Below are 16,907 nucleotides of genomic sequence, written 5' to 3' on the forward strand. Positions count from 1 at the left end.
CCTCGGCAGCCCACTCGCTGCTCTTTGACTCCTCTGGCCATATAAGGCAGGCGTCACCATGGCAACCATGGGGCTTGAATAGCAGTGTCAAATCCCTGAGCAGACACACAAACACACACACACATACACACACACACACTCCTGCACTCAGAGAGAGAGAGAGAGAGAGAGAGAGAGAGAGAGAGAGAGAGAGAGAAGGGTGGGGGGAAGTGAGAGAGAGAAGGAGGGAGGGAAAGAGAAAGAGAGAGAAACAGAGCAGGGTCTGTTGACCACAGAGGCTGGTTGATCTTTCCTCTGTCCTTCATCCGTGGCCAAACGGCGCTGACTTCCTCTATTCGCTTTCACCAAAGGGACAGAAAGACGGAAGGAGAAAGAAGAAAAGCGGAAACGGTTTCACAGTGGCTTCCGGGAACGCAGGGGCGAGCTGAAGCCCTGGAGCTGTTACTGCTGGATGGGCAAGTGCTGACAAAACAAGGCGAGGGAGGGACACTCGAGACACACGGACGCTTGCAGATCTAAGATTCCTCCTTTTTCACAAACCTTGCCCTCTTAATCGATGTTTGAATCCCATGCTCTTCTTTGAAACTGACGCAAGAGTGTACGTTGAAGCGAGAAGATCTGAGCCTGGGTTTCCCAACAGGACAGAAAGGGTGTGTGCGTGTGTGTGTTTGTATGTGAGAGAGATAGAGGGGACTTCCTTGAACTTTGATCCTTCATAGGGAGGGCTGAAAGAGAGCTCTGTTTATCATTAGCAGGCTTTGTCTCTTTCCCTTCTTGGTAGCTTTGAATGTGAAGATTTATTGGAACCGGATTCTTGTAGTAGTTTTGGACATGTGTACTTTATTTGGTGAGATATTACTGTAGCCATTGATGAGCAAAAACTCATTTTCTGCTTTAAATTTTTTTTTTGTTTTAACTGTGTTCTTTTAAAATAGTGGGAACAGAGATTGCTAGCGCTGCAAAACACACAGCAAGAACAGGTTTGACTTGTTAGTGACCTGTGGGCAGGGCAACTGTCTCATGCACGGCTCCTAAAGCGGCACAAGGTTTGTTAATGCTCGCTGGCTGAGATGAGGCATTTCGGTTCTTCTTAAGAGGCGCTTTACTTTTGCCCCAGTTTCGGAGTCGCAGGGCTGTGCATGTTTATGTGTAATTTATAGTTTCCTGTAAAGGGCCAGGCTGTATGTTACTCACTCTTGACTGAACTCTGAACCACTTGGTGAAGCAGACGTTCTTCGAGAGCCCTGGAGGATTACTTTTAAGTTAAACCTGAGTTTTAAGATCACTAGGACTACAGAAAACAGGCCTGCAAAACCGAAGAACATTTGCTGATCAACCGTTGACTGTCTGAAAGGCCGATTTTTGAAAGGGCCGTCAGATTTAGGCCGTGTAAACGTTTGAGGACCTCGTGTCACTGTTTACTTTTCTCCTTCCACAATCGAGAAGCTTGAGGTTAATGTCTGCAGTGTGAACTCTCACACACAATCTCAGGCAAGTCTGAATACTTACTGCTGGGAGTGGATTTCGTTAAAAAAAAGCCCTGGTGGTGCACACAGCGATGGCCATGGTGGGTGGGGGATGGGGCAACCCTAATGGGAGCACCAATGGCCTGGGGGAGAAGGGCTACCTGCGGGGGGAGGAGGACGAGAGCTCTCCCCAGGCAGGGAACAGCGATGCCGAGGGCGGAGAGGATGACAAGGCCTGCGTGGTGGACTGTGTGGTGTGCGGTGACAAGTCCAGCGGGAAGCACTACGGCGTCTTCACCTGCGAGGGCTGCAAGAGCTTCTTCAAGAGGAGCATCCGTCGTAACCTTAGCTACACATGCAGGTAGGAGATTCTTTGTGACTTGCTGTGATACAGTGCAAAGCAAAACAGAAATATAATCCGGGATGAGCTATCCGCCAGCACGTGGACAGTAATGAGCCTTGTTCATGACATATATGAATTACGTCACCTATTATAGCCTCAGACATTGGTGATTAAATGTCACGCAGGGCAATCTAAAGCCAGATCAGCTTCTAAGATAGTGTGCTTGCACTGAGTCAAATTTTACCCTACACTGCACTGAGTCAGATTATATGTTACAGCTGTACACTATAATACTACATGATAATCAGGCACTAAAAATGCAACAATACTCATGTTGAAAGTGGCTGCAATGACAAATGGAAATCTAAAGAAAGTAATGCAAACTTCACTGATCTCTCAATGAACTCTGGATAACCTCTTGCTTGGGTGTGAAATGTGCTTTTCATATGGTAATACATGGCTAAATTGACTGTGGGTAAGGTATTAAAAGGTCTTAAATGTTATGAAAACTAGAAAAAAATCCCAGAAGATCAACACTATTAGATATAGTTGAATCAAAACTGAGTGGAAATAAACACCTGATTTACTGTTTAGATGTAGGGGCTAATAATATTTTACAATGGAATATATTAGCACTTGAGTGGCGGCTGGGACAGAATTACTCAGAATTTACCCAAAATTCTTTGTTCAGTGTATGGGTTTTTACATGTGGTGAAATGATCAGATGCTACTAATTTACCTGCTTCCAGTGTTTTACAGAAAGTATGTCTGTAGGATATTTCCTATATTGTTGCAGTTTGTGCAAATGTTTATATTAATATACAGCATAAGATGCACAAACAAATAGTTTCTTAAAGAAATATATATTAAAGCTGAAATCATATTTATATTGCTTTAAAACCTTCATGACCAAATTGATTTCAAAATAATTTTGATGTCCTTTCTGGGCATCTGCAACTGATATTGATCATTCACTAGCCTGATTTACCGTCACTACAAAGGCATCTCTCTCTCTCTCTCTCTCTCTCTCTCTCTCTTTCTTTCTCTCTGTGTCTCTCTCTGTTTTTAACCAAAGAATAAAGCACACTGGCTGTTACAGAAATGTGCAAATTGAACTGCGTTCTTTCAATTGTGTCTAGTTTGTGTGGGCTGATGATTTACCAAGGCCAGTTTTTTTTTTGATAAGGCTTCAAGCACGGCACACCACCAAGGCCAGTCATCTCTGGCATCAATACTGGAGCTTTCTGTTTAAAGAATTAGAGCCAATGTTGAATATTCATTCTTCAACTGCCTTTCTTACAGTTGCTCTGACTGCTTTTATTTATTGGAGGTCATAGCAACTGTGCGCAGCTCGTTATGGATGTTGGAGCGGATGCTACTACTATACAATACATTGTTAAAATGCAGCTGCTTTTACTGGCAGCTTTTCTATTTAAACAGCACTCATGCCTTTGTAAGAAAAAGAAAACAGATTTTTAAACTTTGCCAAGCAATTTCAGATATGTTCATTTGTTATCATGGTAAACAAGCAAAAAGTCAGCTCTCTTTTTTGTAACTGTGAACCACTTAACAGCATAAAGGAGGAATTGACCTGAAGCTTAATGAGAACCATCATAACAAAATGCAAAATTAGTATAGAAATTCCTATACAAATAATTCTAGTGGTTGAAATACTAGTATTGGTCATGAAATGCAGGAAAAAATCACATTCATTCATGTCTTTGTTGTGTTTTTCAGATCAAATCGAGAATGTCAGATTGATCAACATCATCGCAACCAGTGTCAGTACTGCCGTCTGAAGAAATGCTTTCGTGTGGGCATGAGAAAAGAAGGTAACTGCCTCAGCTTTCACTGCACTTCTGCCAAATAGATATAGTGCTTGTACATGATTGCAGATGTTTAACTGTGCTAATTCTGTCATGTCCTTAGAATGGCTGGCTTTTTGTGTTATTAAAACATATATTGACTGTCTATCCCATGTGGAGTTATAGATGAACATGTTTCCCCTCAAATTTTAAATCAGATCTCAAAAGAACCCAAAAAGAATTAGGTGTGAGAGCAAAAGGTGCAGGCTTATATACAGTATAAGTGCAATTAGGATATATTCATTTAAAGATTAGTACAACACAGCCTAAGAAAATGCATGTTAATTGTATTACCTATAATTATGTGTATAGATGCAGTTGCAGTGTATTTTTGAAATAGCCATTTAGAAAAAATTAATAGAGCAGTCAAGCTATTTAATTACTAGTGTAATTAATATCCAATTGTGAGTTCAATCTGGCTTTCAACCAAAAGTCCAAAGCCTGCAGTGCTGATGTCCCTATGTGACCTTGGCAGGCACAATGCCAGAGGCAGTTTTGCTCTCCAAGCTGTGCTGCTCAACACAGAGCTGCCAACTATTAATCCACATGACACGAGAATAATGCCTTGCTGAACACATACAAAAATGGCAGAACTGTCACCTTTTTTGTCTGGAAGTTACAGTGTTCCCTTTAGAGAGTTATCTAAAACAATAAGCTTTAGTATAACATTCTATTACAAGACAAGTACTGCATTCCAGTTACTGTTTTACATACAGATTTCCCCTCACCATTTCCCCCTAGGCGAGAACGTGTTGTCATTTTTAGGGTCTTTCCTGTACTTAGGGATGGTTTGTATTTCTCTGTCACGATGCAGCATCGTGAAACCCCTTAGGGCTGGTAAGCGTGGCTTTATGGGTAAGCATGGTGCACAGTGGTACACTGATGGATTCTGATGGATGCTGTCATGCCAGAAGCTGACAGTGTGTTGTGTGTATCTATGGTGCTGTGTGTCAACCAGCCATCAGGTAAACGCTGATTGGTTGAGGCGGGGACATCCAGTTGCATACCGGGAAACAGTGTGATGAGATGTTTTTGCCGTGGGCTTAATCAGGAGTTTCAGAATAATATTCCTACAAATGCACATCAAATGTCAACAATAAAAATGTAAAATAATAAAGTGTAAACAAAACAATTCCTTAACATTCGGTAGTTTCTGTCTTCTGTAGGTTGGGGATGTGTTCTCTCAACCACTTTCTGAAAGTATAGTCAATTACGAATTGCATACATAACAAAACCTGATGAAAACACTTTCTAAAATATCAGTTTAGCCTTGTTCATGCTGTTAGTTTCTTACCCTACATTCACACTAACAGGTGACGAAGCAACAAAGCAAACACAGGATAACCCTAGTAAGTGAGAAGTCACATGTAGTTGCTTGCAGTTTGTCTCTTGGTCATGTAGTGACTGATACTGTGGGCATGTACTGTCCCGTGGATTAGAAGATGAGCAAAACAAACTAACTGTCCTAGCTATGTTCACTCACCAGAAGCAGCAATGAGCTCAATTTCCTTCCAAGGTTTATTTTCATTATTCATGCCTCTGTCCTTAGCTGGTGGATGCATTATGTTTTTCGGGTTGTCCCTGTGTCCTGTGTGTGTCTGTCCAAGATGCTTGTCAGCGTGACATCTCAAGAACGAGTGGTTGAATATATGTAGGATTTATATGTAATTATCATTGTAAACAGCAGATGAAATAATTAGATTTTGGAATTGACCCAAAAAGGGCCAAGGTCACAGCAAGGTTAAATGTCTAAAATCTTTTTTCTTCAGTACCTTCCTTCCTGTTATATATTAAAAGGGTACTTGAGGCATACAAATTTGTAACAAGAAGGACGAGATATGTTGGGGATGGATGCATCCTCGTTGATGCTGTTGGCGTTGAGTTCTACTTCCCAGTTCTTCATAATGTCTCTATACACATTTAATGACGGGCTAATGAAAAATTAAATATGAAACCATGGTTGTTCCAGTTTTGTGTCAAACAGTAAGACTAACTAATGGAGAACTAATTGCAGGTAGGAACTAAAGCTGGACTGGTTGGAGGAATCTTTCAAGACTTGTCATTTTACAATGTCATACCTGCTTTGCATAGAATTAAGAAAATCACTAATTTACATAGAATAAAGAAATGTACCTAGAATTAAGAAAATCTCTACATGCACCTACAGTGACCTATCGTTTTTTTTTGGCTAAGAGACTGCTCATTTTTACTTTCACTTTTCTGTACATTCTAATTTGGTTCATGCGACACTGCCCCCTAGTGTTCACGCTCAAGTTGCATACAAGTATTAAGGCAGACATCTATGGGAGCATCTGCGTACGAAGGCCTCATATGCTTGCAAATATGCAGTATCAGACTAATCCAGGCCTTAAAGGTTTTCTATGTGACTGCGGTTTCCCTCAGAAGAGGAAGTTGCTCAGAATGCACATTACACATATTCCTTTTCAATATAAGTGAATGAAGCTGTTGAAAATGAGGAACTATCAATAAAGTACTTCACATAGTTTATTGTAATGGTTAGTGTCTTAAATTCACAGGACCCATCAGCAGGTTCAGGCTCTCATTCCTCACTATTGTAACTACGTACATTTTCTATTAGTTGCTAAATAATTAATAGTAGTTACTAAATGAAAAACTGTAAGATGGATAACAGAATAATACAATGTATCTTTATGGAGTTAATTTTTTTATTTTATTTTATTTTTTATTAGGACATAACTATTCTATCTATACTTGAGCTGTTGTGACACTCATTACTTGTTAACAAACCTAGCAAGCTGATATGACTCAGATTTAAAAGAAAAATGAACATACATATTTTTAAGGAATTCTTTCCAGTCGCATTGCTCTTGCTGCCAAAGGCAAGGGCAAATCCTCGTGCCACGTGTGACATGGTTGAAATGCACTTCAGAGTCGTAATGGGGAAGGAAAACAAGGGTGTTAAAAACTGTACAGGAATGCAGGGAAGGTTTTTTGATCCATTCTATCAGCTACTTCCTGTCAAGATTATTTGGCTTGTTTGAATATACCACCATATTTTCTTCCTTTCTCAGCAAATCTATTTTGAGAAAGGAAGACATAAATAGTAGAAGTATATTCTTGTATTCTGTCCTGGAAGCATAATATTTACATCTTACTCTACATGATGGCATTAAAAATGCCATCTATTTTTTTCCCCCTTTTTTCTGTAGCAGTCCAGCGTGGACGTATTCCTCCATCACACTCAGGTATCAGCCCAACCTCCATGGTTTCTGCTGGTGGAGGTGGGCCTGGAGGACCAGGCATGGCTGGTGACTTTTTCAATGGTCAGCCGGCACCCGAGCTTATCTCACAGCTCCTGAGAGCTGAACCCTACCCCAGCAGCCGCTACGGAGCTCAGTGTGGTCAACAGTTGCCTGGAGGCCATGGCTCCGTCATGGGCATCGACAGTATTTGTGAGCTGGCTGCCCGACTCCTCTTCAGCACCATTGAGTGGGCCCGGAACATTCCCTTCTTCCCTGACTTACCTGTCTCGGAGCAAGTGGCCCTGCTGCGCCTCAGCTGGAGCGAACTGTTCATCCTGAATGCAGCACAATCAGCCCTGCCTCTACACATGGCCCCCCTGCTAGCTGCCGCTGGCTTCCACGCTTCCCCCATGTCTGCTGAGCGTGTGGTCTCCTTCATGGACCAGGTGCGAGTCTTCCAGGACCAGGTTGATAAGCTCACACGACTACAGGTGGACTCTGCTGAATACAGCTGCCTCAAAGCCATAGCCCTCTTTTCACCAGGTAAGTGATATGATTTCATGTCTAAGCTAACCATACGGCTTAGGAATTGGCATGTCTAGGTAAAAAGACCTCTTGAGAAAAACTTTCAAGTAGTTATTATGTGAAAAAATATCACCAACAGTGAGAACTTGCTCTTTCATCACTTCCAGAATGGCCACTTATTCAGTCTGCAGAATTTTGTAAAATGCATGGGCTACACTTGTTCATAGTTACTCAACATGAATGTCTATTCCTCACCATTTTACTGGTACTTAACTAACCTTGATTTTGGACTGAATATGAAGCAGCACTTTTAACATGAACATGTAATTAATGAAGGTTGGATATTCTTGAAAATGACCCTTTGGCCAAGAGACATTAGTTTTCTGAGGAAATTTGACACTGAAGTTCACTTTGTATCTCTAATAGATGCATGTATCTCACTTTGTGTCTCTAATAGATGCATGTGGACTGACAGACCCAGCCCACGTGGAGAGTCTTCAGGAGAAGGCTCAGGTGGCTCTGACTGAGTACGAACGCATGCAGTATCCGACTCAACCACAGCGCTTCGGTCGCCTCCTTCTCCGCCTGCCCTCACTGAGAGCTGTCCCCGCAAACCTCATATCTCAGCTCTTCTTCATGCGACTGGTGGGCAAGACGCCCATCGAGACACTCATTCGAGACATGCAGCTCTCTGGCAGCTCCATTAGCTGGCCTTATGTGCCTGGACAGTAGCTGGGTTGGACACCCTGTGAGCAGACAACAGTCAGCCACTCAAAATTTGACTTTCATGTTCTGTGTGGGCTTATAGGATTGTGATATGTAATTTCCTTTTAGTTGCTGCGAGAATATTCTTGTTGTGTTGCAGCATCTCATTGCTCATTAGTGTACATGGAGAAGGATGGCCAAAGGTCAATATGCTGTCACATGTCCTTGGGCAGATGAATAGCGTCACTTGATTTTGGGATACCTCAGGTTTTTTACGTAAATCGCAGAACTTATAGAGGTGACTCTATTGTAAATGCATAAGCACAGTGACAGATCATTGACAAGAAACTATGACTAGTAAAGGAAAATACAATACATTTATGGCATTGCATTCAGAGATGACTATCTCAACGCTGTGATATATGACTGATCCAGGTCCAGCTTTAAACAATTACAGGAATGTTCCTGCTATACCTAAGAATAATTACTATTTCAATTATAACAATTGATTATGTAGTTTAGACAAATTAACCTACTCATGAAGGTATTGCCATGGACTGCAGTGCTACTTACTTGAGAAATCAGTGGTGAATATGTATTGTAAAATGTGATGGTCACATTGTTTAAAAAAGCTCTATGTACTCTTACTTAATTGGGTCCAAAAATTTTTCATATTGTCGGCCATGAAAAATATCCGATATTTTTGCATACGAATAATTAAAAAGCATTCATCCAAACACTCTGAACATTTTGTGCTGAAATTTTGACTAGACTGTAATTTATTCTTTGATCTCTGGATTTCAGGAAAACCACATTTCCATGTCATTTGCTACTGAGGGAAATATGGTTTTGTTTTATAGTAAGAGTACTATTTCAAGCCCGTATAATGTATGTTTTAAAGTTAAGATTTAAGATTTCAGTAAGGGCAGACACTTGATATACAGTATTTTATTTTTCAGTCCAATGATTTGAGGTATATATTATTCATAAAAAGTGATGAGCTTTTTATATTTATCATCAAAATGTAAAAAAATGATATTGTCTGCTGTATAATTGTTAATATGAAATATTTATAAGTTCCAGTTTATAAAAATGTACTCATCAGATTTCAAAAAATGAATACGATTTCATAGGGGTTTAGTTATATATAGTTATATAGTTATATATATTTAGTTATATATTTCAGTTATATTTTATTATAATTTTGTTTTAGATTAATATTCAAAATAAGTCTGTGTGTCGAGTGTGACTGCACTTCACAGGGAAACCTAGATTGAATGCAGCATCAAACAGAGTCTGTATGTTCTGATACTGTTTTCAGTTGTACCCCTGTTGACTTACCCTTACCATTTCCATTAATATCCCTGTCACCTTTAGGGTGATTCCACCTTATTAGTGCAAGTTAAATTAGGTTAGTTAGCAGAACCATTTGAGTCACATGACTGTATGTTTAGAAGCCAAATTAGCTAAGAAGTTCCGACCATTACGATCTCATGCAATTTTGATTTCAATACAGTGACAAAACCGGTGGAACAAACAGTTTATAAGTATAATCAGGGGCAATAAAATTATTTATAATTCAAATATAGTTGTTTTGCTACACTAAAATTGGATATTATGTAGTAAACCTTTAAATGAGTTAGGCTGTATATCCAAGTATTTGCTGTAGATTGGGTTAGGGTTAACTATGGTTAGGGTTAACTATGGTTAGGGTTAACTATGGTTAGGGTTAGGGTTAACCCTAGGATTAGAGTCATCAGTCAGGGTTAGGTTTAACCATTCCAGGGTTAGGGTTAGGGTTAGGGTCATCCCTAGGGTTAGGGCTTACTTAATCCAGACATCATCGTGGCTTGGACTAATTTCACCTTTGACCTGTGATAGAGCACTGGTCTCTTAAATGTAAGTCTTTTTAATCTCCTAAAATATGTACTTAACATGCCTGTTACTAGGTTTGGATATGAAGATCTCTTGAAGTTGTTTATGGTTCGCACATCAACAGCGACAGGTTTGCTACCTCGTGTACAATGGATATAAAAGGTCCACACACCCCTGTTAAAATGGCAGGTTTTTGTGAAGTAAAAGAATGACACTAAGATAAATCATCAGATCTTTTCTCACATTTAATGTGCAATTTCAAAGTATACAAATAAAGTGAAAAACACTCCTTTTTTAAGGAAAAGAAAAGAAAAAAAAAGAAAAATTAAAAACTTACAATGTCCTAGTTGCATGTGTGCACACCCCTAAACTAATACTTTGTTGAAGCATCTTTTGATTTTATTACACCACTCAGCCTTTTTGGCTAAGAGTCTATCAGCGTGGCACATCTTGACTTGGCAATATTTTCACACTCTTTGCAAAAACATTCTAGATCCATCAAATTGTGAGAGCATCTCCTGTGCACAGCCTGCTTCAGGTCACCCCACAGATTTTTAGTTGGATTCAGGTCTGGGCTCTGGCTAGGTCATTCAAAAACATTGATCTTCTTTTGGTTAAGCCATTCTTTGTTGATTTGGATGTATGCTTTGGGTCATTGTCATACTGAAAAGTGAAAATCTTCAGCTTACTAGCAGACACCTGAATGTTTTGCACTAAATCAGATGGTGTTTGTAGCTTTTAGTGATTTCCTTCACCTTGATAAAACCAGCAGTTCTGACTGAAGAAAAGCAGCCCTAAAGCATGATGCTGCCACCACCATGCTTCACCGTGGGTATGGTGTTCTTTATGTGATGAACTTTTATCTATTATTTTTTTTGCACCAAACATACCTTTTGGAATTATGGAATTATTATACCTTTTGGAATTGGTCTCATCATATTACATTTTGCCACGTGGTTTGGGATGATTTAGTTGGACTTGGATGTTTTTTTTGTGAGAAAGCGATTCCGTCTAGCCACCCTATCCCGTAGTCCAGACATGTGAAGAATATGAGAGATTGTCACATGCAGACAGTACCCCTTTAATGTTGTTGTTGGGCTCTTGGCAGCCTCCCTGGTGAGTTTTTGTCTTGTCCTTTTGTAAGCTTTTGGAGGGACGTCTTGTTCTTGGAAATGTGTGGTGCTGTGGTGCTCCATTTTCTCCACTTGTTGATGATGGCTTTCACGGTGTTCCATGGTACATCTAACATTTAGGATATTTTTTTATACCCCTCTCCTGATTGGTTCCTTTCGACAGTGAGACCCTGTACAGGCTTTGTCAGCTCTTTTTAAAATCCTAGAGAAACAGTTGATCTTTATTTGGGGTTACTCAGAATAATTTCATTGGTGACAGCTGTATGATAATTACTTTTGAACATGAGATCGAATGTGATTGGTTCATTATTCACACCCCCAATTATAAAAGGGTGTGCACACTTATGCAACCATTATTGTAACTTTTTTATTTTTCTCATTTTCCATAAAATGTTTCTGATTGTTTTTCACTTAATTAAAGTTCAAACACGATTTATCTCACAAAAACTTGCCATTTTAACAGGGGTGTGTAGACTTTTTATGTCCACTGTAACTTAAAGCACTACACTATTTTAAGACAACTCCAGGGCACAGGGCTTGTACTGAATCTGAAGCTAGTTTCTATTAGGGAAACACTAAGCGTGTTTTCATAGATTTCCAAACCAGCAGCTGATTATATTTAAAAAACACTTGCACTCCACACATTTTTATGCTACTGTGGAAACTTTTTTGTCTGATAATTTATGCATTGTTTGATAATTTATGCAATGCACATACCCAGGCACATGATCCTGAAACACTGAATGAAAAGAGCAGGCAGCCTAATTTAGAATTGTTTCTGACTATAATAATCTCAGTGGTAATATCTAACATATCTTCCTTGCTTTTACCACATTCCAGTACAATCACAGCTAGGTGAGGAACGATCATAAATATGCACATTCTTGCAGTATTGTTTCCTTTTGCAGCAAGAGATGTGTTTTAGGCAGTTTAAGTGTGAATGTTTGGATCTTGTATCTGCCATGCTCTCTGTCTGAATCTTCATTCTCTTACATAATGACATGGTGGTGAACAGAAAGCTCCAGTTTCAATTACAAGTAGGTGCTACTGTGTAGAATATTGATTAGCTTTTGATGTCATCACTTTTTTAAAAAATAAAAATTACATGTAGACTGTTGGCACACATGAGACTGCACTTTACAGATCCTAGAGTCTGACTTTGTTCCCTCTTCATAAAGGTGCTCAAAGAGATGTGTCCAAGTGGTTAACAGGGCCAGTGATGGAGAGAGAACCATTTGCACAGCGTCTACCAGCAGCTAACTCTATCAAATAAATCTGAGTTAAAGAGTTAGTTTTGGAATTTGGCACCAAAATCTATTCCTGTTATCTGAACATTGGGTAGCCATGTTCTTCTTCTTCTCCTTCTTCTTCTTCAATTTAAAAATAGCATCTTTGCTAAAATCATTAGTACATGAGTATGAGTAGAGAAAGTCTTTTAAAAAATACAGTCAGTGAGCATTTATTAGGAACACCTGTACACCTTCTCATTCATGCAATTATCTAATCAGCCAATAGTGTGGTAGCAGTGCAATGCATAAAAACATGCAGATTACCAGCAGTTTCAGGTAATGTTCACGTCAACCATCAGAATGGGGAAAAACTGTGATCTCAGTGATTTTGACTGTGGCATGGTTGTTGGTGCCAGACGGGCTGGTGTGAGTATTTCTATAACCGCTGATCTCTTGGGATTTTCAGGCACAGCAGTCTCTAGAGTTTACTCAGAATGGTGCAATAAAGAAAAACATCAACAGTTCTGCAGACAGAAATGCCTTGTTGATGAGAGAGATCAACAGAGAATGGCCAGACTGGTTTGAGCTGACAGAAAGACTACAGTTACTCAGATAACCACTCTGTACAATTGTGGTGAGCAGAAAAGCATCTCAGAAGGCACAACACGTCAAACCTTGAGGCAGATGGGCTACAACAGCAGAAGACCACGTCAGGTTTGACTTCTGTCAGCCAAGAACAGAAAGCTGAGGCTGCAGCGGACTCTGGACAGTTGAAGACTGGAAAAACTTGGCTGGTCTGATGAACCTCAATTTCTGCTGAGGCTCACAGATGGTAGGGTCAGAATTTGGAACAAACTGCATGAATCCATGGACCCAACCTGCTTTGTGTCAACAATCCAGCCTGGTGGAGGTGATGTAATAATGTGGGGAATGTTTCTGGGCACACTTTGGGTCCCTTAATACTAATCAATCATCGATTGCATGCCACAGTCTATTTGAGCATTGTTGCTGACCATGTGCATCCCTTCATGGCCACAATTTACCCATCTTCTAATGGCTACTTCCAGCAGGATAATGCACCATGTCACAAAGCAAAAGGTTTCATGAGCAATGAGTTCAGTGTTCTTCAGTGGTCTTCCCAGTCACCGGATCTGAATCCTATAGAACACCTTTGGGATGTGGTAGAACGGGAGATTAACAGCATGAAAGTGCACCTGAAAAATCAGCAGGAATTGCGTGATGCAATCATGATAACATGGACCAGAATCTCAAAGGAATGTTTCCAAAATCGCATGGAATCCATGCCATGAAGAATTGAGGCTGTTTTGAGAACAAAGGGAGGCCCATGCATGGTATTAGTACAGTGTTCTTAATAAAGTGCTCAGTGAGTGTATATTTTTAGTTTTAAGCTTTAGCTTAAAGTTTAAAGTTTTAAGCTATAGCTATTAAAATAATTGACTAGGAAGAATTACATTTAGGATTATTTAACAGTTACAGTTTAGACATTCGTGTTGGTGTATGGACATTGGTGTACTATTATTGATAATTTTGTCACTGTTGTTGATCTACTTATTATTTGCTGAAAATTTTAAAATAAAGTTAACAGTATTATGGGTCCTTTATTCTGTGTATTGTTTTCCTAGTAGCTACTGTAACATAAAATAGTCCATACAGCACATACAACACGCAGATGGTGCCCATATACAGCCCATGCAGCACCCTCCATGTACTCACGTTGCTGTTCCATAATAACCCTATGTGGGGCTGCCCTGTTTGCCTACAATAACCACAGAGAAAAGTGAGTGCGGCCCAGCTGGAGTTTCAAGCCCATTTGGGACCCATGTGGATCGTGCATAGACATATTGGCTAGGGGGTTATATGACGTTTTTGCCCTACATTTATTTGGCCTGGTTTCTTCAGTGTTTCCGCATACAGTAGTGTCTAAAGTCTGTGTCTTTCTGAAAAGAATGCCTGTCATCCACCCATGCTAATTAGTCCACCTTGTAAAAATATTCTACCACCAGCTAAAATGCGCCTTGGCTGATGTGCATAGTGGAGCCGGCAGTTTTCACTGAACATTTCCATACAGCTATTAGGGTTTCTTAATTTGATGACATGATAAGTTTTATTTGAACAATAGCTTTCACAGTACACACAATGCCAGCTCAGCAGAGTGATCGTTAAGCAGAAGTCTAATTCACTGAATGTGTTTTTTAAGGTATCATTTGTATCATTTCCATTTGATCTTCTGGTGGTGGATTTGTCCAAATATAGCAATTAATATATTCGTTTAATAGTTGATTGCTACACCAAAAATGCAAAGGACTTGCCCCAAAATAATTCCTGTGGATCATGGTAGAGTGTTTGCCAACCAGGTTTGTTCCATATGTACCTTTATTTAAAGCTTCATGAAAACCTTATCTGTGAAATGAATTGCCTATAGATTGACTTTATTTCAAAAATATCTTTATTTAAACAGGTTAACAAAGTAATGTATGCATTTCGTTCTGTGAACACCCAAAAACAATTCAAATGAAAGTGGAACTCACAGTCCACTTTATTAGGAATACCTGTACGCCTGCACATTCTTGCAGTTATCTAATTGGCCAATCGTGTGGCATCAGCACAATGCATAAAATCATGCAGATACAGGTCTAGAGCTTCAGTTATTGTTCACATCAAATATCAGAATGTGGAAAAAGTGTGATCTCTGTGACTTTGACAGTGGCATGGTTGTTGATGCCAGATGGGCTGGTTTAAGTATTTCAGAAACTACTTATCTCCTGGGATTTTCATGCACAATGGTCTCTAGAGTTTACTTTAGTTTAGAGTTTACTCTAGTGTTGCTGTTCTTGGCTGAACAGGAGTGGAGTGTGGTCTTCTGCTGTTGTAGCCCATCCACCTCAAGGTTCGATGTTTTGTGCATGCTGAGCTGCTTTTCTGCTCAGCATAGTTGTAAAAAAGTGATTATTTGAGTTACTATATTCTTCCTATCCAACTGTTGTTGTGAACAGTAGTTTCTGAGATACTCAAACCAGCCTATCTGGTATTAACAACCATGACACGATCAAAGTCACAGAGATCACACTGAAGCTCTTGACCTGTATCTGCATGATTTTGTCGCATTGCAATCATGCTGCCACATGATTGGATGATTAGATAACTGCATTAATGTGTTCCTTAGAAAGTGGACAGTGAGTGTATATTGTGGAAATAATGTATACATTTTCTTACCTGAGAGTTAAATGGCAATCAGTAATTAAGCACTATATAAAATAATGATTTTGTGTGACATTTGTAACTAACTGCCTTTTGTGTGTGTAAGTGGACTTTGGTGTGTGTGTTTTGACATGAAAAGGTGCTGATCAGGATGTGGACTTTGGTATAAATGTCTTGAGGTGGACGGATGCTGAGTGAGGGGTTGCAAGCTTATAACTGTATTATCTCCCATTGAAAATAGGAGAGAAACCTTTAGACAAGGTAAATTTATTTTAAGAAAATAAAAAAATACTCATTTTACAATCAGCATCTCCAGGCAACCCTACATGGGTTCATGACCCCAGGTATAAAATGCTATGCATATATGCCTATGCTTATGCCAAAGGGAGAGCAGTTTAAGGCAGGACTAGATTAGATTAGAGAGCTCTATTGTCATTCTAGCCATATACTGGTATTCTAGCCATATTCATCGATTTTGTTCTGCAAGCATATATTAGAACAAAATAGCCTTCTCCAAGATTTTGTTCCAGCATTATAGAAAGTGACAACAGTAAATCACATGACAATATGGAGTGCAACATTAAGAAGTGCAAGACGATAAATACAAGTTGTGAATGTCGTAGACTCAGGACAATGACAACACACTAAATTCATCAATGAATACAACACAGTAAACAACACAACCATTGTAACAGTATGAAACTGTAATCAGTAATCAGCAGCACAGTGACTGGATTAGTGTGTGATGAGTAAAGCCTCATTTACTACATCTAGCAGCATAAAAGACCCTGAAGGTTAGGAGTAATGTGACTATTGAACTGTACCTTTATGAGAGGTAATACTGGTGTATGTGGTCAGTGCATAATGACATTCCTGAGTATGTATCTATGTGGTATAATATAGTATAGTATAGTATAGTATAGTAAATGATCTGGAAGGCACACAGTTCTGCTGCTGCTTTTACACCGGGGACCTGGATAAGCTGCAACACCAAACAGGTTAATCATCATAGCTACAAAGAAAGCTTAGTATAAATACCTGAACAGGGAGCGAGAGAAACAGATTAGAGAGATGCTTATTACAGAGCACACAGATTGGCCTTGTGACCATCAGTTACTTTTTCTCTGTTCTTCTACAAGATACATCCTGCAACATGCTTTATATTCTAATAAACTTCATGAAATCGAATCCAGCTGATGTCATCATTTTGCATACACTCTAGAAATATGAACGTTATTATTTGGTGTTTTCTGTGTACAGCAGATAGCTTAGACTCTGAAGGAACACCTAAGCAGACCCAGGCAGAATAAAATGAAAGCATAA

At 39.5% G+C, this 16,907-nt stretch overlaps 1 protein-coding gene across 2 annotated transcripts; it reads left to right on the forward strand.

The window, feature by feature from the left end:
- Positions 1-172: 172 nt before the first annotated feature.
- On the forward strand, positions 173-8,874 carry nr2f6b (nuclear receptor subfamily 2, group F, member 6b). Of its 2 annotated transcripts, none has more exons than XM_026922981.3 (4): positions 173-1,827; positions 3,547-3,641; positions 6,869-7,441; positions 7,881-8,874. In XM_026922981.3, exons 1-4 carry the CDS (start codon positions 1,559-1,561, stop codon positions 8,153-8,155), a joined length of 1,212 nt encoding a protein of 403 aa, XP_026778782.1. In that variant the 5' UTR covers positions 173-1,558; the 3' UTR covers positions 8,156-8,874. The 2 variants fall into 2 exon arrangements, with proteins under 2 accessions (XP_026778782.1, XP_026778775.1); XM_026922974.3 differs by having other exon boundaries at positions 175-1,827; positions 6,866-7,441.
- Positions 8,875-16,907: the final 8,033 nt, after the last annotated feature.

The sequence above is a fragment of the Pangasianodon hypophthalmus genome, chromosome 11 (assembly GCF_027358585.1).
Source record: "Pangasianodon hypophthalmus isolate fPanHyp1 chromosome 11, fPanHyp1.pri, whole genome shotgun sequence".
NCBI classification, from domain to species: domain Eukaryota; kingdom Metazoa; phylum Chordata; class Actinopteri; order Siluriformes; family Pangasiidae; genus Pangasianodon; species Pangasianodon hypophthalmus.

Bases quoted from the DNA above. Each gene is read 5' to 3' on its own strand.
- nr2f6b (XM_026922974.3), top strand. From the start codon at position 1,559: ATGGCCATGGTGGGTGGGGGATGGGGCAACCCTAATGGGAGCACCAAT. The intron at 3,642-6,865 runs GTAACTGCCTCA...TTTTTTCTGTAG, and splicing joins TGTGGGCATGAGAAAAGAAG to CAGTCCAGCGTGGACGTATT. The intron at 7,442-7,880 runs GTAAGTGATATG...TGTCTCTAATAG, and splicing joins CATAGCCCTCTTTTCACCAG to ATGCATGTGGACTGACAGAC.